Source organism: Python bivittatus, unplaced genomic scaffold (assembly GCF_059951505.1).
Source record: "Python bivittatus isolate LINGU-HERP-01145 unplaced genomic scaffold, Pbiv_v1 ctg000700_np1212, whole genome shotgun sequence".
Taxonomy (NCBI): domain Eukaryota; kingdom Metazoa; phylum Chordata; class Lepidosauria; order Squamata; family Pythonidae; genus Python; species Python bivittatus.
The window spans coordinates 101,795,996-101,822,299 of NW_028277098.1; the positions used below are offsets into that span (position 1 = coordinate 101,795,996).

At 45.6% G+C, this 26,304-nt stretch overlaps 1 protein-coding gene across 1 annotated transcript in view; it reads right to left on the reverse strand.

Annotated features, from left to right (window-relative positions):
- RSPO4 (R-spondin 4) overlaps window positions 1–15,072 on the reverse strand; it is a 35,763-nt gene extending 20,691 nt beyond the window's left edge. The window contains exon 1 of the mRNA XM_025172322.2: window positions 14,200–15,072. Coding sequence (XP_025028090.2) covers window positions 14,200–14,290 — 91 coding nt within the window. The 5' untranslated portion in view covers window positions 14,291–15,072. The remainder of the gene's footprint in view (window positions 1–14,199) is intronic.
- Between the last annotated feature and the right edge of the window lie 11,232 nt (window positions 15,073–26,304).

The window sequence follows — 26,304 nt, forward strand, 5'->3', positions numbered from 1 at the left end:
GTTTCTAGCCTGCTGCCTTGAACCACAACACCAATCTGGCTCTCTGTTTAGGCATTAGAAAGGGTTAAATTTACCAGGCAAGCATGCCCTCCAAAGCAACAGCTAATTTTCAAAGCAACAGTATTTTTTAGGTAGCTAGATCCGCAGCCATTGGGACCTCTTAAACATTTGTTTTCAGAACTTTTTCGATTCTGGTTTTGTGAACAGTCTAACCCTAATCCGTTCAGTGCCATCCGTTTCAAAGATTCTCTTCTGCAAATAGAAGAGGACGACCAGCAGCAAGGGGGATGGACTCAGTTATGGTGACGATGGGGGCACCGTTGGGAGCCTCGAAAGAACAGGTTAGGGATAGATCGTCATGGAGAAAATCTGTCTATGTGGTCACTAAGAGTCAACACCGACTTGATGGAACATAATCAGTCAATCATTCTGCAAATGCTTTTCCAGGGCTTTTAAGCGATAGTTTTAACCAAATTGCCAAAGTCATTAGTTTGCTCTAATAGATATAGTTTTTAAAGCTGGGTCCCTTCAGCATGAACTCCGAACTGATGCAAAATGGGGGTGGTGAGGGGGTTCAGACAATTTTATTTTATTCAAGATGGGATGGAGCACTTAAGGTCCTCGGATGTAAATGAGGAACTCCAGAAAACAGAAAGAGGAATATGGCCAGAGTTTCACTCTGGACCCAGCAATCAATCTCACTCTAGAAATGCTCGCTGGCACTCAGGGCCTTGCCATGGAAGTTTCAGTGACTAGGCTCAAAGTAAGATGCTTTTGCTGCAAAAGGTCTTACAGTGATGAATGCATAGACCCCCAGCAGAAGCCACAATGATGTCACATATGCCATGGTGTAATTTGTACCATGACATCATGACACATGTGATGTCACCTGCCCGCCTCTGCAGACCTCCATGATCCAGATCACCTGTGGCAGAATCTAGGAATCTGGACCTATTTGTATATCAGCCCCAGGCAGGGGCGTCTGCAGCAAGCAGCTGGGGAATTCTGGGAGTTGAAGTCCACACATCTTAAAGTTGTCAACATTGAGAAACACTGATATAGATTATCTCCCCCTGCCCCCCCCCCCTTTTCTGGCTCCCTGGTTTGGAACCTGGAGCAGAAAAGCAAAATAACAGCTTCTTATATTATCACCAAGTGGAAAGTCTGGCTCTTTCTGAAATTCGAGCTGAGTTGCTGGATTGAAGGAAAATGATTGATTGATTAGGTGGCATCAAGTCATTTTTGATCACAAATTGTCTCCATGAGGATCTGTCCCCAACCTGGTCCTTCAGGTCTTCCAACAGTGCCCCCATCACCCTTATAACTGAGTCCATCCACTTACTGCTGGTCGTCCTGTTCTTCTCTTTCCATCTTTCCCAGCATGATGGACTTCTCAAAGGAGCTCTACCTTCACATTGATTGATTGATTGATTGATTGATTGATTGATTGATTGATTATGTGCCATCAAATCAGGGTCAATTCTTAATGACCACGTAGGTAGATTTTTTTCCATGATGATCTGTCCCCAACCTGGTCCTTCAGATCTTCCAACGATGGCTTTATCACCACCATAACTGAGCCCATCCCCTTCACTGCTGGTCATCCTCCTCTTCTCTTTCCTTCCACCTTTCCCAGCTTCAGAGCCTTCTCCAGAGAGCTGCTCGGTCTTTGCATATTGAAGGAAATACAGTGGCTGTTTTGAAGTAACAGGGCTTACGTTAGGGCTGCAAACGATGCAGTCAAGAGGTCACATGTAGCCAAGCACCATTCAATTTTGTGACCTGTAGAAATTCCCAGAATACGGTGAGCTAAACCTAGGGATTGTTGTTCTGGTTCTTCTTCTCTGACATTCTAGGGTCAGACCCGGGTGGCTTAAATCTGCAGATGTTTAAGGCATCCATCTCTCTATTTAAAACTCTTGGCCACCACGTGTCTGCATGGGGTACTCAGCTTGGTGCAGCCATAAGGGTCCATTCCTCACCACAAGGCCACCAAAGTGATGCACCGTGCATCGTGATGTCGCGATTCAAGATCTGCCCTTTCATTCCCGTGTCACAACATTGCACAGAAGCGTGCAAGGGGCAAAGCTTGCGCAGTGACATCACAACACACGTTTCATTACTTCCCCCCGCCCCATGATTTTGGGTGTGACCCTGGAATTGAATTGACAAAAGGGGCATATTGCATTTGCACCTTAAAAGAGAAAGAAGAATCCACTTCAGCTCTGAAACCAACCAAAGTTCCTTCCAATGTCCAATCTCAGGGAATTGTAGTTTATTTAAACCAGTGTTTTTCAAACTAGTCCATTTTAAGATGTGTGGACTTCAACTCCCAGAATTCCTCAGCCAGCTTTGCTGGCTGAAGAATTCTGGGAGTTGAAGTCCACACATCTTAAAGTCGCCAAGTTTGAAAAACTCTAGTTTGAACCATGGTTTTAGAGTAACTTAGGACATGAAACACAATTCAGTCCTAGTTTGTTTTCATGAACGTTCTCTTAGCTATATCTTAAACAACTCCCAGTGCTGCATCCAATTGCAGGATGTCATTAGAGAGGCGAGCCAGAAGGAAGCTTTTAATTAAAGTCGCAGGAGGCCTTTGCTGAACGGGGCTCACTTCTGTGAATATGTTTCTTGTAGAAAGATGAAGAATACAAATCCTCTAATGAGTCCCATGTGAAGTTCTGTTTTTAATCCGCTTGCAGATAAAAACAGCAAAAGTCCTGGCAGCACTAAATATTGTCTGACTCGGATGAGCCGCTCGGGCCGAGCACCTTCTCGCTCTTACGGCTAGCCCGGAGGGTTGTACCTCGGCCTCGTGAACCCAAGGGTCCAAAGACTTCATGACCTCGCTTTCGAAGGGAAGCGGACGAGGGCTGTCTGCTCACCTCGATTCGAAAGTTGTCCATGGGAGGGGTCAAAAAAGTCAACAGGGCGGCTGCCACCATGCAATGGAAGCCAGGCTCTAGTTTTACATGCACAATGGGGGGGGGGGCTTCAACTGCATGGTGGCAGACCCCCCACCCTACAGATCCACCACTGCTATGCCGTCTCTCTTTCTTAAGCTTTTCTGAGTTTCCCCTTCACTGAGACAGCGTCAGCCCTGCGAGGTAGGCTAGATCAGGAAACTGACTCCACAGGCAGCCTAGACCTCTGTTGAGGTAGGCTATATAGCAGTGTTTCTCAACCTTGGGAACTTTAAGAAGTGTGGACTTCAACTCCCAGAATTCCCCAGTCAGCATGGCTGGCTGGGGAATTCTGGGAGTTGAAGTCCACAGATCTTAAAGTTCCCAAGGCTGAGAAACACTGCTATATAATAACAGAATCTTGCAAATCTGTCTGTGTTTCTCCTTCCCTCCCTCTTATACCCCAGGGAGTCTGGGGTAAGCCAGTCTGAGCCTCTTCCTAATATTTCCCTGCCTGCGCCCCCCCCCCCCCCCGGGTTTGACACCTGCTGCTTCTGCATCTGTTGTGGTCTACACAACTTCTGGATGGCTTCTCCAAGGTCATCTCCTAAGTGTCCTACAGACGGAAAGGAACGAATTGCCTAGAGAGGGTTTTCTTCCACCAGCATTCCTTGGCCGCTGCGTTCTCACAATACAGGTAGTCCCCGAGTTAAGAACGCCCGGGTTACAGATGATGCATAGTTAAGAACAGAGCCTATTGTAGCAAAATTTGAGTTAAATACACAATGGTTCAAATTCATTATACAATACTACTTATACCAGTGTTTCTCAACCTTGGCAACTTGAAGATGGGTGGACTTCAACCCCCAGGATTCCCCAGCCAGCTGTGCTGGCTGGGGAATTCTGGAAGTTGAAGTCCACCCATCTTCAAGTTGCCAAGGTTGAGAAACACTGATTTATACAGTACTGTATAATCCTCCTGTTCCAGCTTACGTACAAATTCAACTTAAGGACAGAACGTGGGAACGGAGCTCACTCTTAAGCTGGGGACGCCCTGTACGTTTAACTTGTTCACAACCTTCACCCATTTTTTCTGAGTTCACACAATATATTGAATCGCACCTTAACCAGGTGGAGTTCACAGGCCACCCTAAAGCAAGTGGATACTAAGCATGCTTAGAAAGCTGGGTGAATGTAACCTCGGTTGCATCGTCAGCATAGATACAACCCGTCTCTTTGTTCTCCTATCCTCTGCCACATGCACACACTGCTCCTATTCTAGCAAGCTTTTACCATTCCACGGATCACTGCAAAGTTCTTTTGTTCCTGGGCTTGAGGAAGAGATTCATCTTTCACTCCTCCCACTTGCACACACAGTGCTGACAGGCATCGTTCCAGGCTAGGATAAGAAAAGCCTTGATCAAAGAGAGCTCAAAGCCTGCATTTTTTTCTGCTTCCCAGTTTAACTTACTGGGATTCCCTTGTGGTCTCCCATCCAAGTATTAATCCAGTCCAACGGTGCTACCAGATCTGGGCTGCAAAACTTCAGTTGACTACTAGACGGCAGCCAAGGGTTACAGCAAACAACCTTATCTCAATTTTTGCAATCCAGAACTTGTAATCTAAATCTTGCTTAGCTTTTGGGGACCAGCAACTTGATAAGGCTGCAGGTTTCTCACTCCAACCTTCACACTGTGGCTTTCTTCTTTAAAGGTTTCTCCAGACAGGGGCTGCTTAAGGACAGCCATTCAACAACCTGTTTTCTTCCAGGTCCAAAGATGGGTGCTGAACTCCAACTGCTGGAGAACCCCAGGTTGGAAAAGAGGTTATGGACTGAGTTGGGAAGTTTGTGGATCCTCAGACTAGTGCCTGGATCAGAAGACATCACCTGTTTGTTCCGGCCTTCTCTGAACGTTGCAATTCAACCTTTGGCTCAAAGCAATGAAGCACGTTTAGGGCAAAATGTCTGTTTTAGGATCAAGTGGTCTTGCCCGTTCTTTTAAATTTACAGGTCGATGCAAAACGAAGATGGAGGAGGTTGTGCGTGATCGGCAGAGAAACTGATCTGGATTAGAAACAGGCAGCGCTCCCTCACCCAGCCTCTAGACCAGTGCTTCTCAACCTCAGCAACTTCAGGAAGGGTGGACTTCAACTCCCAGAATTCCCCAGCCATCTTAAAATGGCTAAGGTTGAGAAACACTGCTCTAGAGAGATCAAAGGAAATTGAAGAGGAAACATCTGTTAAGCAGCCCCGTAATAAGCTTGCTCCCAAACAGATGCAAAATCATAGCTCATAAATTTCAAGGTACCCCAGAGGTCATGTAGACTAACACCCTGTTTGGGATACGTTCTGCTAAAGCCATGAGCAGAAACAAAATTCCACCTGCCCCGGGGCCGATGGGTCTCTCTGCCTTTCTCCAAAACAAAAAAAAAGAACCCCACTTCTTTCTTAAGATATGCCACCAACATGTCCTTTGAGATTAATCATAGTTACTTTGATCAGTGGTGCTAAAACGTGAAACCCCAACTGGCATGGGGTGAAAAAAGGGGCAACCAACCCTGGGGGTGGCTAGCACCTTGAAGATGCTCTCATACGTGAACATCTGACGGACCATCAACATCTTGGAAGATATTATTTGTGTATGTGCTTGGTTTTTATTCTATTTTTATTGTGCTTTATATTGTTTCTATTGTATTTTAATAGTTATTGCTGTTTTATTGTGAACCGCCCAGAGTCGCTTTTGTGAGATGGGCGGTATCTAAATTTGAAATATAAATAAATAAATAAATAAATAAATAAATAAATAAATAAATAAATGCTCTGATCGCTGTTGCAGATACGCATCAGCAGAGAATCCAGTAAATTCTCCGCAGACCCCGATCCTCAGAGCAAGGGCTTCACCCCAACCCGAGGAGATGGAAACCTTCCAGCCTGTTCTCTGTTCTCGCCCGTCTTGGAAAGTTAGACAGACTACAGGCACTGGGGGTTTCACAACCTCCCGCCTGCTGTCAGCAGTCAGATATGTTTGGTTTGCAACCAGAGCCGAGCAGATCCAGGCCAGAAACTTCTGACCCAGAGCCTGCTCTGGGTCCTGACGTCAGCTACCCGTCACCTCGTTCAAACGAACAGCAGGACTTCGCTGAAAGTATTTCTGTCTGGAATGTTCAGCCAGAAGGACAGGACGGGATGTTTGTTTAAGCTCCAGCAGCCTGCTTTGGGTCAAAATTCATCCTGGGCCCCTCATCCCCAGGGTGGGGGTACAGGATAACTCCCATTCGATGACATTCCATGAGCCAGACCTCCATCGATACCCCGAATGTAAAGCCACCCATTCTGAGTCTCTCAGTCTATTTGACTGACCTGTGTGTGTGTGTGTGGGGGGGGGGACTTTCCAGCTTGGAAAGTGATATTTATGGTCTTGAGTTGGGCTAGGATCTGCCCACATTCTATATATTTATGGTCTTGAGTTGGGCTAGGATCTGCCCACATTCTTGAGTTGGGCTAGGATCTGCCCACATTCTATTAGGACAGTGTTTTTCAACCTTGGCAACTTTAAGATGTGTGGACTTCAACTCCCAGAATTCCCCAGCCAGCCATGCCTTGCCCCCAGGCCTTGATGCCGGCTGGGGAATTCTGGGAGTTGAAGTCCACACATCTTAAAGTTGCCAAGGTTGAGAAACACTGTATTAGGATGAAGGCCAAGATATAGCTGTACAGCTATTCCATCCATCCTTGAAGTAACTCTTGGAGGATGACCAAAAATGAAAGTCTCTTGAACCCTAAGCACACCTTAAACTTCTCCCCCAGCAGAATAGCTGTTCTCCATGGGACCTAGACTTGCAGGGCTGGAACTGGAACTCCAGCCTGGAAGACATATCTTAAGCATGCAAGTAGCATCACAGAGGTGGGGAATTGAAAGGGACCACAAGGATCATTTATCCCAGCCCTCCAGATGTGCAGGAAAACCAATTGAACATTTCTGGGAGGTGGCTGTTCTTCTTCTTTGAAACCTTCAGAGGTGGAGAACTGGAATGGTATGTGGGAATGACCTTGGGAGACAGGGGTAAGAGATGCTGCCTAGGGAATGATCGGATAAGAGGTGGCCTAGCCCACAGCTGCATAACGGACAAAGAAACTCTGAAGATACCCTCCCTAGTTTCTTGGGCTGTAAAGAAGATGGCAGGAGAATTGTACTTTCAGACTTGCAAGATTGACGTCAGCCTTCCCAGGTAGACCAGACAGGAAACACAACCAGATGAGCTAATTCTATTACATCTTAGCTACCTTCCTGTAATGGTATGTGGGAAAGACCTTAGGAGATGAAGCAAAGAGATGCTGCCTAGGGAGTGGTCAGATAAGAGAGGGCGTAGCCCACAGCTGGATAGTGGACGGAGCAAGAGGCTCAGAAAGGACCCTCCCTAGTTTCTCGGGCTGTAAAGGAGATGGGGGAGAACTGTACTTTCAGACTTGCAAGATTCTGTTAATGTAGCCTTACAATAAAGTCAAATTAGCTCCTCTGGTCGTGTTTCCTGTCTGGTCTACCTGGGAAGGCTGACAAGAACCCATCATCTCCACCGGTAAGCTGTCTCACTGTTGGACAAATCTTACCCTCAAGACATTTTTCCTTGTATTTAAATCAAATCTGGGAAGCTGTTATTTCTGGCCCTGGTTTTTGTGGCCGTGAAAAAGCGTGCCTGACCATCTTCCCTAACCGTTCTGAAACGGTGGGCCGTCCAACCAGCGGTAGAGCCCAGGTGGGAGAAAAGGGCCTAAGAACATGGATTTCACTCCAAGCAACCTTGCACACCATACCCAACCATTGTGGGGACGATTTCACAATGCCTTCTTATTCTTTTCTACAATAAAACTTCTTACCAGAAGTTAGCTAGCTTCTTTTACGGACTGGGGATGAGAGGAAAGATGTAACGTGCGGATGTGGCCTTGAGGCATGGTTAGTGAGGCCCCTTCAAGACAAAGTTAGGGGAACACTTGATTCAAGGATTACCTCTCTTATTTACATGCCCTCCCATAACAGGTATTGGAAGTATATTTGGAAAAAAAGCCGGGCTTCCTTTTTCGCTCTCTGCAGTGTGAAAGAGCTGTGCCAGGCAACTGAGGCTCCTGGTTCACACTTGGCTGTTCAGATCAACAAAGCTGCACTGATCCAAGCATTTCTTGAGGCAGTTGGCAACCTAGCATCGCATCCCAGTGCACAACTCTGCCTAATGAAGCTTTAATACGTTTTTTCCATATGGAGAATGCCAAGTGTTGCTCCAACTCTAGAGAGGGCATAAAATCCATCCACTTTTTATAAAATCCACCCAAGCCATCCAATTCTCCAACATTTCAATGTAGGGCTTCCCCCAGCTATATCGTTTTTTCCCCAAACTGTTTTGAAAACAAGCTGGGAGATTTCACTATCTGTTCTCCAGAAGCTCCATTAGGCACACAACATGCTGCCCAGGGAAGTTGACAGAGGCAAAAAAATAACTCGGTGGCTCTTAGTTTCAATGTCCTACAGCAGAGAACCAAGGCTGGTTGACATCACAAGGTATCACAAGATAGCATAACCCAACATAACATAACCCAACCCAACCCAACCCAACCCAACCCAACCTAACCTAACAACATCATTACCTCTATATGGGTCATACACGAGCATAACAGTACACTGCAGGGGTTTCCATAGGGTGTGGTCAAAAAAGTCAAGATGTTGGCCATGGTGCCCATAAAGGACAGAGCTTTGATTGCACTGTCATGGTCACCATCTTAACTCTTTTGACTACACCCTACAGACACTCCTAGGGCAATGTTTCTCAAGCTTAGCAACTAAGATGTGTGGACTTTTGTTTTGTAAAATTGTAATGTTTAATATCACAGTAGGAAAAAAAATATTAGTACATGGCCATCTCTTTCCTTTTGATTAAATGGAAATGGAATGATAGAGGTAGAGATAGATAGGATGGGTGGATGAAGAGAGAGAGAGAGAAAGAGAGAGATTTTTTCCTGGCCTTTCCTCCTCCTCCTCCTCCTCCTCCTCCTCCTCCTCCTCCTCCTCCTCCTCCTCCTCCTCCGCCACCTCCTCCTCCTCCTCTTCCTCCTCCTCTCATTTGCAGTCCAGCTCCTGGCATGTGACTCAAAAGCTGAATGAGGACTTTAGTTTAAAAGTTGCACCTCCCTGATCTTCGTTCTTAAAATATAATCGTTTACAGGGAACAAGTGGGGCCTCTGTCTCATTCCCACTGGGCAGAGCAGAACAAAACAATTTCGACTGGAAGATGGAGATGGACAGAGGCGGGTTCTCCCCCCTCCCCACAAAAGCTTGAATCCCTCTCGCAAACACTCAAAACCGACGTCCGCTCATCCAGCTTGTGTGCGCCGAGCATCAAACTGAGCAGCGAGCTCAAGAGAGTTCCAGAGTCCCGGCTCAATTCTGGGTGCTCCTTCCAAGGCTTAGGTAGGTACCGCAAATGGGCATCTTGGGGAGGAGGCAGGTGTGTAGCCTAAGCAGGGTATTGACCAGTTCCTGGTACAGTAAGTAATGCCCTGGTTGGAACCAAGCAGGGCACTTGGACACCTTGGGCTCAGACAGAACTTTTGGAGGGCTTTCTTTTTCTTTCATAAGAAAAAAGAGAGAGGGAAGCAGTGGAAGGAGGACACAGGAGGGTCACAAGCAATAATCAGTCCATCTCTGCATCTCTGAAGACCAGTGGGGGCAGAATGTCCAAACTTCAGGGGGAGCCTCCATGCTCTTCTGGATAAGAAGGTTTGATGGATGCTCAAGCGTTATAGACCTACAGCTGGGAAAGCTGCCCCCTTGATTTTGACATCAAACAACCATAGCTTCTCCCCACTGAGCTCCTCCCAACTCTGCTATGTGAATGGGGCAGCAAATGAATGGGGTGAAGGAACAGCAGGCTTATGGGGTGCAGTGGGAACTCCTAGGCTGCCCACACCTTGAACACAATTCAGAAGAGGAGCTTTTGGAATGGAAGGGAGTGGAAAGGCAGCATGTCTTGAAAGCAGCCTCAGCTTTCACGTGACTCATGAAAGCAGCTGTGTCTTTTTTTTTCCTGGATCAGGCAGAACCTGAGAAAAGACAAGGCTGTTTTAAAAAGGTGTCAGGCTCCCACTGCCTTGCATTCCAAAACTTCTCTTCCACATCATTTTTAAAGCACATGGCTTCCTGCTTCGTGACTTGATCACCCGTCCATTTAATTTTTTTAATACAACTTTATTAACATTTTAAAAAGAAAGACAAAAGCTAATAAGAACTAATATTTAGAATGAAGAAAAAATAAGGAAATAAGAAAAGGACAAAGCCAATAGTGCAGAAAAGAAAGAAAAGAAAAGAAAGAAATGGCTTCCAATTTTCTTTTACAACAGTTAGAAGTATAAATGTAAATTAGCCTCTTACTCCATGGTTACAGCCTTGCTTACATTTTTTCTATAATCTTTTTTTTTAATCATCGAAACCATACATCATAATTTTTTTTTTTCGTGTTTCATGCAAAAAATCAATCAGGGGTTTCCAATCAGCATTAAACTTAGAAATCACCTGTCCATTTAAAGGTGGGTGAGAACTCTCAAAATTGCAACTTTAGGGGGTGTCCAGAACCTGACCTTGCAGTTCAGCTGAGTTTTCCATTTATCTCTGCACACTTAGAAAGCTATAGTGACTTAGGATACTCTTCTGTTTACGGAAGATTTTGTTCGTTTATTTATAAAAGGACTATTTTTGTTGCGTTCCTGTTTCTTTTTCCCCTCCGAAAGTTGCACAAACTTTTGCTTCTGATAGCAACAATATCTGATAATGGTCACGACTCCTTAAGAATATTACTTTGGTATCAACAGATCTGAAATTGAAATTGATCCAGCAGAAAGAAAGTATTTGAAAGGGCGGACATTAGATTACGTTTGTTGAAATCTAAACGCTTTGAGGGTTTATTGACCCATAGGGTGCCTGACGATGTTCCCCGAGCCTTATCATTTTTTGTTACCATCAATTATCTTGGAAGATAATTAATATTTATTTAGGATAAATTATGAAATTGTTATCCTGTATTTTAAATTAATATTTATCTTTTCGGTAAACCGCCCAGAGTCATTTTTAACGAGATGGGCAGTGACAGTTGATATATAAATCAATAAAAATAAATATGATTGGGTCTTATGAATTACCCTCCTTTTCTTCGGAATCAGTTTAATGTCTATAAATAGACTTGTGGGAGAATCTCCCAATGTTAAAGATGTTAATAGGTTGAATTATTTTCTAAAACTCTGGAACTGAACTGTCTCTGAGAAATGATGGTTATACTGGGCATGGGGGGTTGCCCAAAGAATAATTTCGAGAAATTGGAAAGGTGAGATCATCCCAGATATTAAGGACTGGATTTTGCTTCTGATAGCCCCAGGTTTTCTCATCTCATGGATCTTGCCCAGTAGCATTTAACCATGCTTCAGGACGCCAATCTATGTTGACATTTATTCAGCCTCACCGCTCAACTTAGCAAACATTTCTGCAATCAGCCCCTTGTTTTCCCTTTTTCCCACTGAGATAAATTAGGTAGAACCAGCTACGAGGATGAAAAGCCGGTGTTTGTTTGCACAAGTGGGAAAACAGAATCCTTGCTGGAAATTTGCAGCTGATCGCAAACTTCAGCAACGATCAGGTAACCTTATTCCAAATTAATTCAGTAAACGTCTTTAAGCTTTTATCTGCCCAGAGACTTATTTCTGGTGCTTTCCGTTTGTGACACTGGCACCAGCACTGACCCCTCTCAGCATTGTACGGCTTGGCGCTAACCTAGCACAAGCGGAAAGCGAGATTAGCCGACTCAACTGCGTCCACGTTTGACCAAGGAGGCGCGTGAAGAAAGCCCGAAGGAGCTCGGTGTGCTTAGCTTTGAGAAAAGAGGATGAAAAGGCAATGTAATAGGTAAGGTTAGAATGTAAAGGCCCTGAAGCACATTTTGCAAGATGCGTTTAAGGACATGGTACAGAAGGCCAGTGACATTATTCACCTGATGTTGCAGGTGGGCGGGCTGAGAAGAAGGAAATCCCCAATGCTGGCCATAGAGGAAAAAGCTTCTGTGAATACACTGGATCAGCTGGGGGGGGGGGGCTTTTTATTTCCTTTGGCATCATCTTTCCTATAGCCTCCTGTTTCTCAATCTCAGCAACTTTAAGATGTGTGGACTTCAACTCCCAGAATTCCCCAGCCAGCTGTGCTGGCTGGGGAATTCTGGGAGTTGAAGTCCACACATCTTAAAGTTGCTGAGATTGAGAAACACTGCTATAGCAAGATTGCCAAATACTTCTATGAAGCCTCCATGTGGGGTTCAAAGACATATCTCTTGTGCAACCAATATTGCAAATATTAATAATCTGACCTTTCATAAATATTATAAACATCATAAATAAGTAATTTGCTACAGATTTTTTTAATCCGTTCCATCGTGTCCGATTCTCGGAGACTGCCTGGAAGAGTCCCTGCAGTTTTCTTGGCAACGTTTTTCGGAAGTGGTTTGCCCTTGCCTACTTCCTAGGGCTGAGAGAGAGGGACTGGCCCACAGTCCCCCACCTGGCTTTGTGCCCAAGGCAGGATTAGAACTCAGGGTCTCCCGGTTTCTAGCCCGGTGCTTCAACCACAACATGAAACTGGTGTAACTACCATAACTACAGTTATAGCTCACCATTATTTTGTGCAACTCCTCCTCCCTGCTATTTTCCCCACCACAACAACCCTGTGAGGAGAGTTGGGCTGAATGAGACCAACTGGCCCAAAGTCACCCATCTGGCTTCCTTGCTTAAGGCAGGACTAGAACTTCTGGTCTCCAGTTCCTAGTTAAACATTTTCACCATTGCTCCAAACTGGTTCTTGTCGAATAAGTCAAACCTTCTTGTGGCACTGAGTTCCGTAAGCAATGAGGGTGATGTGCAAAGAAAGATTGTTTTTCAACTGTCTGCCAATAAATTTCACCCGGTGAATACCAAACCAGATCGTATCCCCTTGAAGTCACTAGCACTGAGAAGCACCATTCTCCAGCCTCTTGTTTTGGGAGCCCCTTTCAATATCTCTGTCCGCCACCTTCCACATCCATCTTGCAATGGCCCAAATGATGCTTTTGTCCACGTGGGAACACACGAAACACCGATAACTTCCTTATCCAAGGATAATTAAATTAATAAAAATACTCTTTTACGAAATGGAAGATGGGTAGAACACACTGTTTCCCCCCCAATTTTGCCAAGGATAAATCAGCTGTTGATTGGAGGGCTGAAGTCATTAATCTGAGTTTGGACCAGGAAAGTTTGCTGCTCTTTATCAGTTAACCTGACCCAAGAATACCAAGATTCTGCGACGGTTTTGTACTCAAGAAAGAAGCACAAGAGTCAAAACACCTTCCCCGATCTTGTGGCCATTTGAGAAGTCAGGACTACATCTCCCAGAATTCCTAGATTCTGAAGACTCTGGGTTTTAGCACCAGGTTGGAGACAGCTGGGGCAGACCAGATAGAAAAATGTTTCTCTCCTACGATCTTTAATTCTCTTTAAAAGATAAACGTGCCTAATTCTAAAATCAGATGCTCTCTTTCTATGCTTTGCCCTGATTCCTTCCGTGACGCACCTGGGTCTCTACAGCCCATTTGAACTGACCAAGATCTGCCTTTGATAGAAGTAAGGTATGGATGCCGGCGAAGACCTGTCTAACTTCGGGAGAAATATGGCCCTTCAGTAACAGAGTCCTGCTGGGGCTAATCTACAGCCACGCACCAAACTTACCTTTCAAATAGGTTCTGATCAACGTTAGAGCCGTGAAAAATCATTCAAAAGCATTTTATGCTATAGAACGGTGTTTTTCAAACTTGACAAACTTTAAGATGTGTTGAAGTCCCCACATCTTAAAGTTGCCAAGTTTGAGAAGCACTGTTCTATAGAACAACAGCTGGGTTTGCACAACACAGAGAACCATACACCACCCCTAAGGACTAACAGTACACTAAGCCACAAGAGAAGCTAACCAAGATAAACCCTAACCGAGTTTAGCATGCCCTGAGAATGCCATTGGGGAAATGGTGGGTGGCAGAGTGCCAACCCAACCAGCAAACAGCAGCGTGTGGGTCTCTCTCTGAGCATTCAGAAGACCGCCTTGGTCCAGAAGATGCCAAACGGGGGGAGAAGAGGTCCCACTGAGTTCAGCCTAGGCCCCTCCGGGGCCCTGAGGCAAATGCTGCTGAGAGGCCTCTTAGCGGGCAAGGAGAACCCACCGCCCGAGCCATGCGCCCCCCTCACCTTGTTTCTTCCTTCTGGCTTGTGCGAGCATTTCCATGGAGTTTGCGAGGAACAGCAACAGGAGAAGGACCCACTGCATCTGGCCGGGCATCAATTGGGGCACGGAAAGAATCAAATCATCCGGGAGGGGGGCAGTTTCTCCTGCCACCCAGCGCAGAAGGAGTGCAGGAGAGAAACAGCTCTGATGAAGGGAGGGCGGCGGGGGGGGGGGGAGTTTAAAAAGGAAAAGAAGGGGGAAAGAAACCTTCACAGCATCTCCCAGGAACGGGGTCTTGGTTGCGGCCGATCACGAAAGGCAGACTCCAGGGTGGCATGAAGCGGGCACCGAAGGCGAGGGTTGGCGATCAGCCGCTGCTGGTCTGCAGAAGCATGGTGGGGGCGAAGACCCCCTTCGGCGGCGGCGGCGGCGGCAGCAGCAGCAGCAGCAGATCCTCCTCCGGGGGCTCTCAGCTGGGGCGGCTCCTCCGCTGCTCACCTGCTGCATGCAGGGCGCAAGGAGCCCCCGGCTTGGAGCGGCCAGCTGGGCCAAGGGTGCCCCCGCGAAGGGCAGGAGGCCACTTCGCCTCCTCCGCTATCCGCTGGGCTGCCTTTTGCCGGAGCTGAACGCCTGCCATGGCTAGGAAACCAGGTTCAATGTAAACCCTTCCGAATTGCTGGGGTGGAGTCAGAGCGTTAACTGTGTCCCTGCCGGCCAGCCCGGTTCCCGCTCACCCTTGCCCCCAAGTCGCGCTGCCCCCCGGGGAAACCTCCGGCAGACTTTCTGGATTAGTCAGACCCACGCGGCCGCCCCTCCCTCCCTGCCACGATCTCCTCCGAGGGGAAATTTAATCAGCGCAATTTCCTTCAGCGCATTCCTTCTGACAAACTCGCTGTCGCTTGGCCCGGGCGGGGGGCGGCCGAGAGGCGGAGAGCGGGAGAGGAGGATTGACAGAAGGCTCGCCTCGCGGTTTTAAGGGCATCCCTGGCTACAGCAACTAACCAGGTTTCATCGGGTCGCTGCCGGCTTCAGGGGTTTCCTCTCCCCGACCCGGGCCTTGCATTCCAGACCCGCCGGAGAACCAGCTCCATAATTGACGTTTTTCGCCGGCAGCGCGTTTTCGCTTTTTCACAAGTGTATTTCAAGATGCCCAACAGCAAAGATGCTCCACCTTCAGAAAGAAAACCCACAGAGAGGGGCAGAGAGGGAGGAGCAGGGCGAACGCCCGAGAACAACCCAGAATATATATTTTTTTAATTCACGATTCCGCATATCAGATGCCGCGTGTCGTCGGACCAGCAATTCGTTTTAACTTCGCGAGGGATCAATGGCTTTCTAGTCGGTTGTCCTTGAATGAAAAACAAAAAAATCTTTACGGGCGAACAGGATTGTTTAAGAGAGGAAAAAATCACTCCACTCAGAAAAAAAGGATCATTTTAAAATCTAATCATTTCACAATTAGTACTTAGAAACTATTTCTGAAAAATAGAATGCTAGTGTTAATATTCATGAGGAAATGATAACAGTGATTTAAATTGCAGAGTTTGACATCATTTGCCCCCTTGGCAGCCCCCCCCCTTGGCAGTCCCCCACACTCATGTTAATATACTCAGACTGAAAAAAAGTTTGTTGAAGAGATATCATAATCTTCCTTCCTTCCTTCCTTCCTTCCTTCCTTCCTTCCTTCCTTCCTTCCTTCCTTCCTTCCTTCCTTCCTTCCTTCCTTCCTTCCTTCCTTCCTTCCTTCCTTCCTTCCTTCCTTCCTTTTCTTGCATTTTACCTTCTTGTGTATTTTGCGTATTTTGTACTACTGAACTAAAATCCCGCCCTGCCTTATAGTTTATTCTGCCATCAGAATATCAGTTGAATTCTTCACAAAATTTTCATCTCCACCTTTACCGGGGCAGTGAAAGACTCAATGGCGGCATTCATTACTTTTAACCACAGCCTTTGTAGGTTAGCTTGATGTGTGAATGGCATTTGTCTGGTTACTAACCCCCAAGGGGTTAAGAATCAGGTGTGGGGTGTGAACCCAGCCAATCTTCCTGCCTTCTTTCTAGCTTTTTGCCTCTTGAAGAATAAATTGTTTCCCCCAAGGTATCAGCCCTGTTAGACTGGGATAGGAGGAGCAACAGAAGAAATGAAACACACCGTCTCTCTGTCCCTCTCTTTGGCCATGTCCCCATGCTGTCTCCAGCCCAAGAGTGAGACAGGCTGAACTCACGCACCATCTTGACTCTTTTGACCACACCTGCAGTCACCCTCAGTCTAAGGGCAACCTCAGAGTGTATAAAATCTTGATGCCCCCTCCCCCCGCCGCCATCACCTTGGAGGGAAGTCCGGAGACCACAACGACTGGGAACAGAGACAGGGGAGGGATTGGCGGTGGAGAGAGCACATGTCACACCACCATAGTTTTTTGCAAGTATCAGAACGGGGAGACCAGGTTTGAAAAGGATTATGGGTGTCCTTGTCAACCCAAAGCTAAACGTGAGCCATCCGTTTGAGGCCGTTGTTGAAAAGGACAATGCTAATTTGGGATGTATTAATAGAAGCTGAGAGTCCAGGTCATGTGGAGTAACTGTCCTACTCTATTGTGTCCTGGTCAGACCCCACTTGGAGTCCTGTGTCCAGTTCTGAGTTCCACAATCTCAGAAGGCCATCAGTGAACTGGAGCAAGTTCAGAGGAGGGCCACCAAGATGGTGAGGTGAATAGAAACCAAGTTCTCTGAGGAATGGTTATAGGAACTGCATATGTTTAGCCCACAGAGGACCGCATATGACAAGAGTCTTCAGACATCTAATGATTTGTCAGGAAGAGTACGGAATGGCAGGAACAATATTCAGTCTGGATATTAGGAGGAATTTCCTGACAGTAAGAGTGTCAACCAGTGGACTAGGTAGTCTGACTGAGAACTTCAGTTTTTACTAAACTTCTCCTTTGTTGGAGGTTTTCAAACATAAGTATAACCCTAACCGTAAGAAATCCTTTAGAGCAGAGTTTCTCAACCTTGGGAACTTAAAGATGCATGGCTGGCTGGGGAATTTTGGAAGTTGAAGTCCATGCATCTTAAAGTTCCCAAGGTTGAGAAATACTGCTTTAGAGAAACTAAAGGAAACACTCATCAGGAGATTGGACTAGATGACCTCTGAAGTAACTTTTAACTCTATAATTCTATTATTCATTTCAACCCACACTTTTCTTAGTTAGAGGCTGTCCAATCAGGTTTGACTCCTGCCATCTGAATAGAAAAATGCTTTCCATCTTGACCTGTTTTTAGTAACCACCCATAGCTCTGCCAAGGATGAAAGTTCTTGATCCTGGCCACTCACATTATCTACTTATTTTCTCCTCTTCTACTTCTCTCCACCTTACCAAGTTGGTTAGTTTGTCCTGTCACGTCCCATTCCCAAAGTATGTGAGTTTCTTCTGGCTGTTCATTGGCTCAAGAAAGCAATCAGCCTTGGTTTAGTCCATGCCTCCCTGATTAGGTCTTCCTCCAGTTCATGGTGCTGTTCTATCAAAAAACCATTGCAAAGACAAAAGGAGCCACTGAAACAATGTAGGGAAAATTGTAGAAAAAATGTACAAATAGTGGAAAGCTTTGGGGGGCATCTGAATTAGTCAACACTCAGCCCTTAATAATTCCCATACAGGGAATTATTTGTATCCCCCATCCAGAGATGATTAGCCAGAACAACCAGTGCCATTTCATCTCATGATAGGGTTTGAATCCACTGAAAGGAGTCTAGACCAGTGTTTCTCAACCTCAGCCACTTTAAGATGCGCGGACTTGAACTCCCAGAATTCCCCAGCCAGCCATGCTGGCTGGGGAATTCTGGGAGTTGAAGTCCATGCATCGTAAAGTGGTCGAGGTTGAGAAACACTGGTGTACACACACACACACACACACTTTCTTTGCTTCTACAAAGGGATTCTGAAGCATCCCCACACCAGTTTCTCAATAACTTCCCTAAAAGATAAGGTTGGAGTCCTGTGATTATTATCCAGAACTGCCAAGTCAAAGGAAAGCATCTCAGAAAAGAGACGTACCACCATCTCCTTCCAGAGAGGCAGCATCTTGCCCTCTCAAAGAAACATTGACCTTGCTGGACATAGGCCATCATACTCCTCTTGAGCAACCTGAAGGAGTCCATGGGTGACAAAGGTCCTGCTGGAGAGCACCTTCTTCACTTTATTAGAATTTGCAGTGGGGGTGTCCACAGGGCATGATAGAAGAAGTCAAGATGGTGGCCATGACAGTGTTACTGAAGTTCTGTCTGGGTTCATGTGTATCTTATGACACCAGACAGGACAGTTCTTCTGGTGACATCAGAAGTTTTGGTTCTGTTTCTACACTCCTTCTTACTGTTTTGCCCTTGTGTCATCCAATTTCAAATTCCTGTAATGTTCCCTTGTGTTTCAAGATGAGCGAATGCATGTCTTCAGCATACAGCTTCTTCTCCTGTGACCTCCTTTCAATCCAATTATCTATCTATCTATCTATCTATCTATCTATCTATCTATCTATCTATCTATCTATCTATCTATCTATCTATCTATCCCATAGTGGTGGTGAAGAATGGAGGTCTGGAGGTATTGACAAACTTGACACTGATTCCCAGAAAGATTTTGGCACTACAGAATTGCAAATATTCTCCAGCTTTGTTGAAACTGTCCCATAAATCATCTGAAAATCCTTCCAAAATAATGTTCGGCATCTTTCCAAAAGTATCATGGATATCTCTGAGGGCCAAATTATTCTTTTAACAGTATCAGCAGATGGGAGCAATGGTTGACCGGGTCTGATTGTAAAAGCAAAGGTGGGTTAATCCTGGATACTTGGATGCAGGACCATCTTCAAAGTCCAGGGCTATAGGAGACTAACCTGGGAAGTCCAAAATCATCCTGGATGAAGGGAATACAAAACCACGTCCATATCATGCCAAGAAAAACAGGTCATGCTTTGATGATTTGTTTCTAACCCAGAACTTCTGCCCATTCTATGGTGTTCTCCTATTAAACCTATCTTCTCCTGGTTGTAAAGTGCAGAGAGTGGCACCTGACATGGGATCCTAATCTGAATTTACATCTTCAAGACTGTGGTCTATAGCTGTTTTTTTCTTCCAAACAAATGTGGCCTTTTGAATCATGCTTTTATTATAACATAGTTTTGCCTTGAAACAGCTGAACCCCTCCCCAACCCAGGAGCTGCTGGGTTCTTTCTTTCCTCAAAACAGTTCTATTTCCTACCTTTGTGTCCACCCCTATACAGATTCAGAAGCGTTGGGATACAGGGTTTGGAGAATGGCTGTTGCACTTCCGCACTCTCTCCTTGAAGCTGACCATGTGAGAGGAGGAAAATGTTGAAGCAAAAGGTGACATTTCTTGGCACCCTGAAGGGATAAACATTTGGAAGGGGAGAAACAGGGAAGCATCTTCAAGATCAGGGAGACCAAGTGGAGATGTCTTTTAGGTAAGATGGACAATCCATGAAGCACTCTTCCTATAAATGCTACCTTTGATTTTGGGGACAAGACTACCACAAGTTGATTTCTTTTCTATGTCCTTGTTCTAGAACCAGGAGACCAATCTTTAAAGCCATGCTTGGTCATGGAAACTCTCTGGATGATTATGGGCTAGCCATTCTCTCTAAACCCAACCTACTTCTCAGAGGAAGTAGGATACCATGCATGAATGAGAGATCAATCAAATGAATAAATGAATTCAGGCACTGGACAGTGAGAAGGAAGGGATAGAAGGAGTGTTTGCCCACCGTGACATCAAGTCCACAGAATTCAAGCTTTGTCTTCTAGCCTTCACAGTCAGGTATTTCTTGATCTGCAGAACCGTGAAATCTAGACATTTGTGGCAAGGGAGTTTTCTAAGAGTCCAGTTTTCATCTTTTGTAACCCTTGATATAGAGGTGATATGCTAGGATCAGTTGTCATTTTTTCCTTTCTCTTTTTTGGGGGGTGGGTTGTTTGCTATGGTTATCATTAGTTACATTTTGCTTTTTGGATTCAGAGTTGTTTTTCGTGCCCTATTTTGGGGTTCGCCGGTTCCTTTTTGTATTTTTCTGTATTTCCTTTTAAACCTGTTAATCAAATAAATCGATACATTGATAATAAAAGGGTCCATGCAGTGGGGCAGGAATCAGAAGAACACCACTAATATTTGCAAGGTTATTTGACAGCAGGGAATACTAGCAAAAGAGCATTTTATGTTATGAAATTTGTCCATCAATCATCTCATTAACCCAAATGTTGGAAGCCAAGCTGGATTTACTTCTTGGGAGCACATGGGAGGAATATGGTCTCTGCACACGCTTTTCCTTGTGTAGTACAAGTTAAAAAGCTGCAGACAAAGCCGTAATATTCAGTACCACCGCGGAAACCTCCACTCGCCTCCGCCCCCGCTGTTTGTCCTCAGCATCTGGGCAAATATGATTTTCCCCTTTCCTTTCAAAACGAAAAGGTTTACAAGAGAGGCAGGAATACCTCTGAAGGTCGATGCAAATTTCAAACAAAATCTACCCACACATTTTTCATCCCCCACATGTATGCATTGCCATGCAACTTGCGAATGTAACATTTTTGTGGGCATCGTCCCCAAACCCGTGCATTTTTATGAGGATTTTAACTTCACTGGCTCATTTTTGTATGCCTTTTTTTGAATTGCAGCTAGGTTGTGTAATTCCAAAATGGGCAGACTTCAGCACGCAAGCGGAGTTTGGATCTCCTATAAATTCGGGAGAGCAAGTACAGTCAGTTCGTATTAAAATGTGGTTGGGATTTTGTTGTCAAAGCAACAGACAACTGAAGGTGGGAGAGAAACTCTGCACATGCTCACTCCACAGGCTGCCCAAGCCTGAAGAACCATAAATTCATTTCTGATCCAGCTGGGTTTGCAATAAGGAAAGATTAGCTGGATCACAGTATCTTATTTTTGGAGAATCACATCCCAACTGAATTCATTCAATGAACCAACTACTCTCCACTTTACAAACTACCCCACAATTTTCAGTCGCTGAACTAGTTTTGAACAGCCATGGGACGCTTCGGTTACGTGATGGCAACAGTTTGACCAAATCCTGTAGTGTTTGTTGCTGCATAAAATCTTCTACTATGTTCAGAAGGAACCATGTATGAATTTGGAAGGTTTTTGCTCTTAAAGCTTGCCTTAATAATAACGTTAAAGCCCCTGATTCTCCCCCCCCCCACCTCCTTTTTGTGGGTGTTTGCGTGTGCAATGCAGAACTTCTTCTGGTTGCTGTTAATAACATGACATTTACTGGGGTTTCTCCAGATGTCTCCACCAGCAATGTCCTTTCGAAGGAATGTCTATCTCTGAAGCTTTCATAAGGATGATCACATGATCCCCCCCCCCCCTTTTTGCAGATGGAGACATCTGGGGGAAAACATGATGGTTAAAAGCAAGACCAGAACAAGAAGGTCTTAGTAATTTTCCTCCATCTCTTCCTCCAAGTGGTGCAGAACCTCTAACCATTAGCAGGGTGATGGCTTGAAGTGATGTGGAAAGAGAAGTTAGGTATGGAGTAACCTTCCAATGATTCAGAACAAAGGATTACAAAGAGTGGAACCAAAGCCCGTACACAACTGGAGCCAAGCTTTTTAATCACAACAATCCTCTTGATTCTTGAGAAAGAGACAGTGGAAATATACCACATGCAACCACAGGCATTTATAACTGAAATTCAGAAAATATGAATGAAAGCCCCTCTCTTCATTGGATAAGTATGTCTCCAGCCCCAGTCAAAGGGAAATGGTGTTCATGTTCATCCAAAGATTTGGTGTTTCTACATGGCAGGGTTGGCCTCTTCGCCAAATCTGGACCCCAGCGAAAAGAAAACTTACAATTTGTAAAATCAGTCGGCTGTAATTCTCAGTCCCCCTAAATATGTGTAATGGTATGTGGGAAATACTTTGGGAGAGGGGGCCAAGAGATGCTACGTAGGGAATGGTCAGATAAGAGAGGGTGTAGCCCACAGCTGGATAGTGGACGGGGCAAGAGGCTCAGAAGGGACCCTCCCTAGTTTCTTGGGCTGTAAAGGAGACGGGGGGCGGGGGGAATTGTACTTTCAGACTTGCAAAATTCTGTCTTTACAGTACAAGAATTAGTACTTTACAGTACAAGAATTAGCTCATCTCGTTGCGATTCCTATCTGGTTTTCCCCTCGAGGCCGACAATATGGGCCGCTCACTGTTCTCCTTTCACGCGGGCATTTTTTTTAGAAGAGGCTCAACTTGGTCAACTTAATTTGCTCCCGCTTATACACGCTGGAGGTGTGAACTATCCATACTTCAATTATTCCTTGGAGAATCAGAGCTGGGAACGTGTCCATCTTTCGCAGGACTCTCATCCAGAGTTAAGGCTGTTTCTGCACAAACGTCGCCTCCTTTTGAATCCTGAAATAGCAGGAAGGAAACGGGAGCTAATAAAAGGGATAAAGGAGCGAAGTGCTAACTTGAGAAACCTAGAATCCCAGGCCCAAGGCCCATCCAAGCCGAAGGAATTGGACGGAAGCAAAGAAGATTCTTACAAGCTTTTGACTCTAATTAAGGAAGAAAGGAAAGGAAGCAATTTTCGCGGATGTTTTTAGCACCGTCGAAGACCACCCAATGCTTTTCCTCTGTGTCTTGGAGAGTTGCGATGCAATGGAACTCAGGTTTTGATTATTCATAGAAAGGAGGATGCTATTTTAACTGCAGGGGGATCCATGGGTCAAAAAAGTCAAGATGGCAGTCATGACTGCCCAATCAAAGCCCTGCAACCATGTGAGAGAAGCCTTGCTTCTTTTTAATGTGTGTCACATGCTTTGATTATTGGTCATACCCGCCATTTTGAATTTCTTTTTTTTTAGAAATCTATATGTTTATTGTTAAAATATTGAAATAGGAAGAAAGGGGAGGGGGCAAATATTGAAATACCAAGGGGGGGAGGAGGAGGAGAAACAAGATGATAGAAAGGAACCCTTGAGTGAAAAAGTGAGAAAAGAAAAAGTAAATTGTTTTTAGTTGTCCTTTCTCCCCTTTCCTTCCATTTGTATCCCCCCCCCTCCCATGAGCCGCAGTTGAGATATTTGAACTTTTCATCCAACCTTAGTAATTGTTGTTAATTTCTATTTGCAGGCTAAAACCCATCTTCCAAATGTCTAAATCTGCCTGCTCTGTGATAGATTGTATGTAAGGTAGACCCACTGTTTTGACATCGTCAACACACAGACACACAGACACACACACGCAGATGCCCTTGTAAAAATCAGGTTCCTAAGGCAGCGGTTGCCAGTAACCCTCTGGCTGGGAATGCTGAGAGTTGTAGTCCCAAACTTCTGGCCAGAGTCACATTGGAAAGGCTCTTGCCGGCAGAACCACATAACTGGGAAAAAAGGCTGGCCTGTTACCAAAAAAAACAACGCTGTACTTTGGTAATGGTCAGAGGAACAAACTCCCTGGCGTGTCTGGGGATGTTCTGTTCTCATTCAGGCCCCCTTTGTAATGTTTACGATGGATTCTAGAAGGCCTCCTTTTGCTCCTGAGAAACCTTTGGAAAGCCGAGGAGGAAATTTTGAAAGCCACAGGAGCGATCCAAGCTCCTCCTTCCACAACGCCCTGCCGAAACGGCTCCTGCGAAGACAGGTGGGTTTCTCTTTCAGCAGCAAGATTTGGGCAAATCCTGTCCAGACAGCAGGAGTGCAATTTTGGAAATGCTCTTTCAGGGAATCGTTTCTTCCCCTTTTCAGCTCCCGTCTCGGTTGCTGGCTTGGGTTTGGAAAGAGCGCCGGGGAAGGATGTCAGAGCTAGGCATGGAGGGAACGCGGAAGGAGCTGATCCCAAGGGTTGCGACACAGGCAGGCTGGAAGGAAACTCAAATCGCTGCTCCCCTCCAGTGCGACTTGCTCTTTATTCTTGTATTTGGTTTATTTGACTTGTTGCTGGCCCCAATTAAGAAACTCTCAGCTAGTTCCAATCCCAACAACAGAACAGTACAAGTCAAATTACATAAAACAAGAAGCAGTCCCCCCCCCGCCCATGAAACCTCAGAAAAAATCAGGAGCAATAAAAGCAGCTGATGACATCTATAACTGCAAGACCCTCTGAAACCGTTCTGTTTTTAATAATTTCCTGAAGCAGAACAAGGTAGGAGCTGATCGGATTTCAGGACTGATGTAAGCAAACCTGAAAGGCAATGGCTGGTAGCTAGGATTGTACTGGGGAGGTCTACAGGAGAGGTGCAGGCCTGCTCGAGTTCAGAACTGCTCCAGTCAGCCACCAGTGAAAAGTCTTGGAAGGATTAATTCAGGGTTTCTCAACCTCAGCAACGTTGAGATGTATGGACTTCAACCTCAAGCATGCTGGCCGGGGAATTCTGGGAGTTGAAGTCCAAACACCTTAAAGTGGCTAAGCTTGAGAAACACTGGATTAATCCTTCAATGCTTCCACAAATCAGGGTAAAACTCAGCCATCAAGAGCACAATATGAAGCTTTGTGGCTGATACTCCACGTAGCATGGACACGTCTACTGTATTCGGGAATAGTTGCCTTGGCTCCATCTCCCGCTATTCAATCTTAGAACTGAAGATGCCTGGGCAAGCTTATACAGTTGGCACGCAAAGCAGAAACTCTGCTTCTAGGCACAGTCCCACCTCTTTGGTCTTCAGAGACTGCACAGAAGAAACCCAATTCCCACCAGAGGACTCCAGGGCATCTCATTCGTATAACAGCACGATGTGCCAATGGAGGACCACCTGGGTGGCTGGGCTGGACGGGCCGCAAGAAAAAGCTCTACCTGGGGAGTCTGGTCCTTCGAGGGGGGGAATTTCAAACCAATTTGGGAAGATTAAAATTAAAAGATTAAACCCATCAAGGGCACTTACTGCCCTTGGTTTGTTTATGGAAAGAACCAGGAGATCAAGATGATGAAAAGCTCGGCTGGAAGGGTCATTTTTCAATTTATGTTCAATTCCCCAAGATTAATACTGGTTTCAGTGGAGGACAAAAAACGGTCTACAATGTTGGTAATTGGCTGACTTCTGAAATTAACCGTTTTCCTCCGACTGATCCCGTTTGCATCGTGCAGTCCAGAATCTCGGGCAGTGGAAAGGGGAAGGAAGCCCCCAAAGGCAAGTGAGGCTGCCTGACCACACACCATCTAAAGCAGGGGAGGGGGCCTGAAGCCGTCCTGTCCAGAATCTAAAATTACTGAGCATCTACATTGCCACTTGATTTTACCCACAGCTTGCCAGTTCTGCTGCTTTCCCAAGAATCCCAGGATGCTCGAGTTAGAAAGGGCCTCAAAGTTCATTCAGCCCGAGCCCTGCTCAGTGTGAGAAGCCACTAAACCAACCCTGAAACAGGGTCATCAAACCACCATCTGAAAAACTGCAGGTGAAGGAGAGTTCGTTCCTGTTCCAGGCAGATTCTTCCCCTGCTTAACAGCTCTTCCTCCACCTGTTCAGTCTGAACTTCCTTCCTTTTAATTTGAATTGATTGGTCCTCTTGTTCTTTTTAGCTATTTGTACTGTCCCTAAGTCAGGTCTCCCCAGCCCCAACCTATGGCTTGTGATTACTCTGATCCAGGTTTACAGTGGATCATCATCCTGTTAGATTCACGGAGGTCATTTTGAACTATGATTTTGTCTTCTAAGGTATTTGTCAAGCCCCTAACTTGATTCATATGCAGATCTGGAAAACATTTCCTCTATTCCTTCCTCTAGGTCAGTGTTTCTCAACCTTAGCAACTAAGATGGGTGGACTTCAACTCCTAGAATTCCCCAGCCAGCCATGCTGGCTGGGGAATTCTGGGAGTTGAAGTCCACCCATCTTAAGGTTGTCAAGGATGAGAAACACTGCTGTAGGTCATTGGGCTGAAGATAGAGCTTGGGGGGAACCCTCACTTTTCTTTCCTCTGGAATGATGTAAAACATTTAGGAATATTGTTGAAATGTGATAGTTAACCCAAATCAATCAGCCCCAGGAAGGTTTAGTCCATAGTTATCCATCTTGTTCACCAGGGTGTCATGGTGAGGGATCTTCCCCAATGCTTCCTGAGATCAAGATATATAGTACATCCAGAGCATTCCCCTAATCTACCAAACCAAGCACAG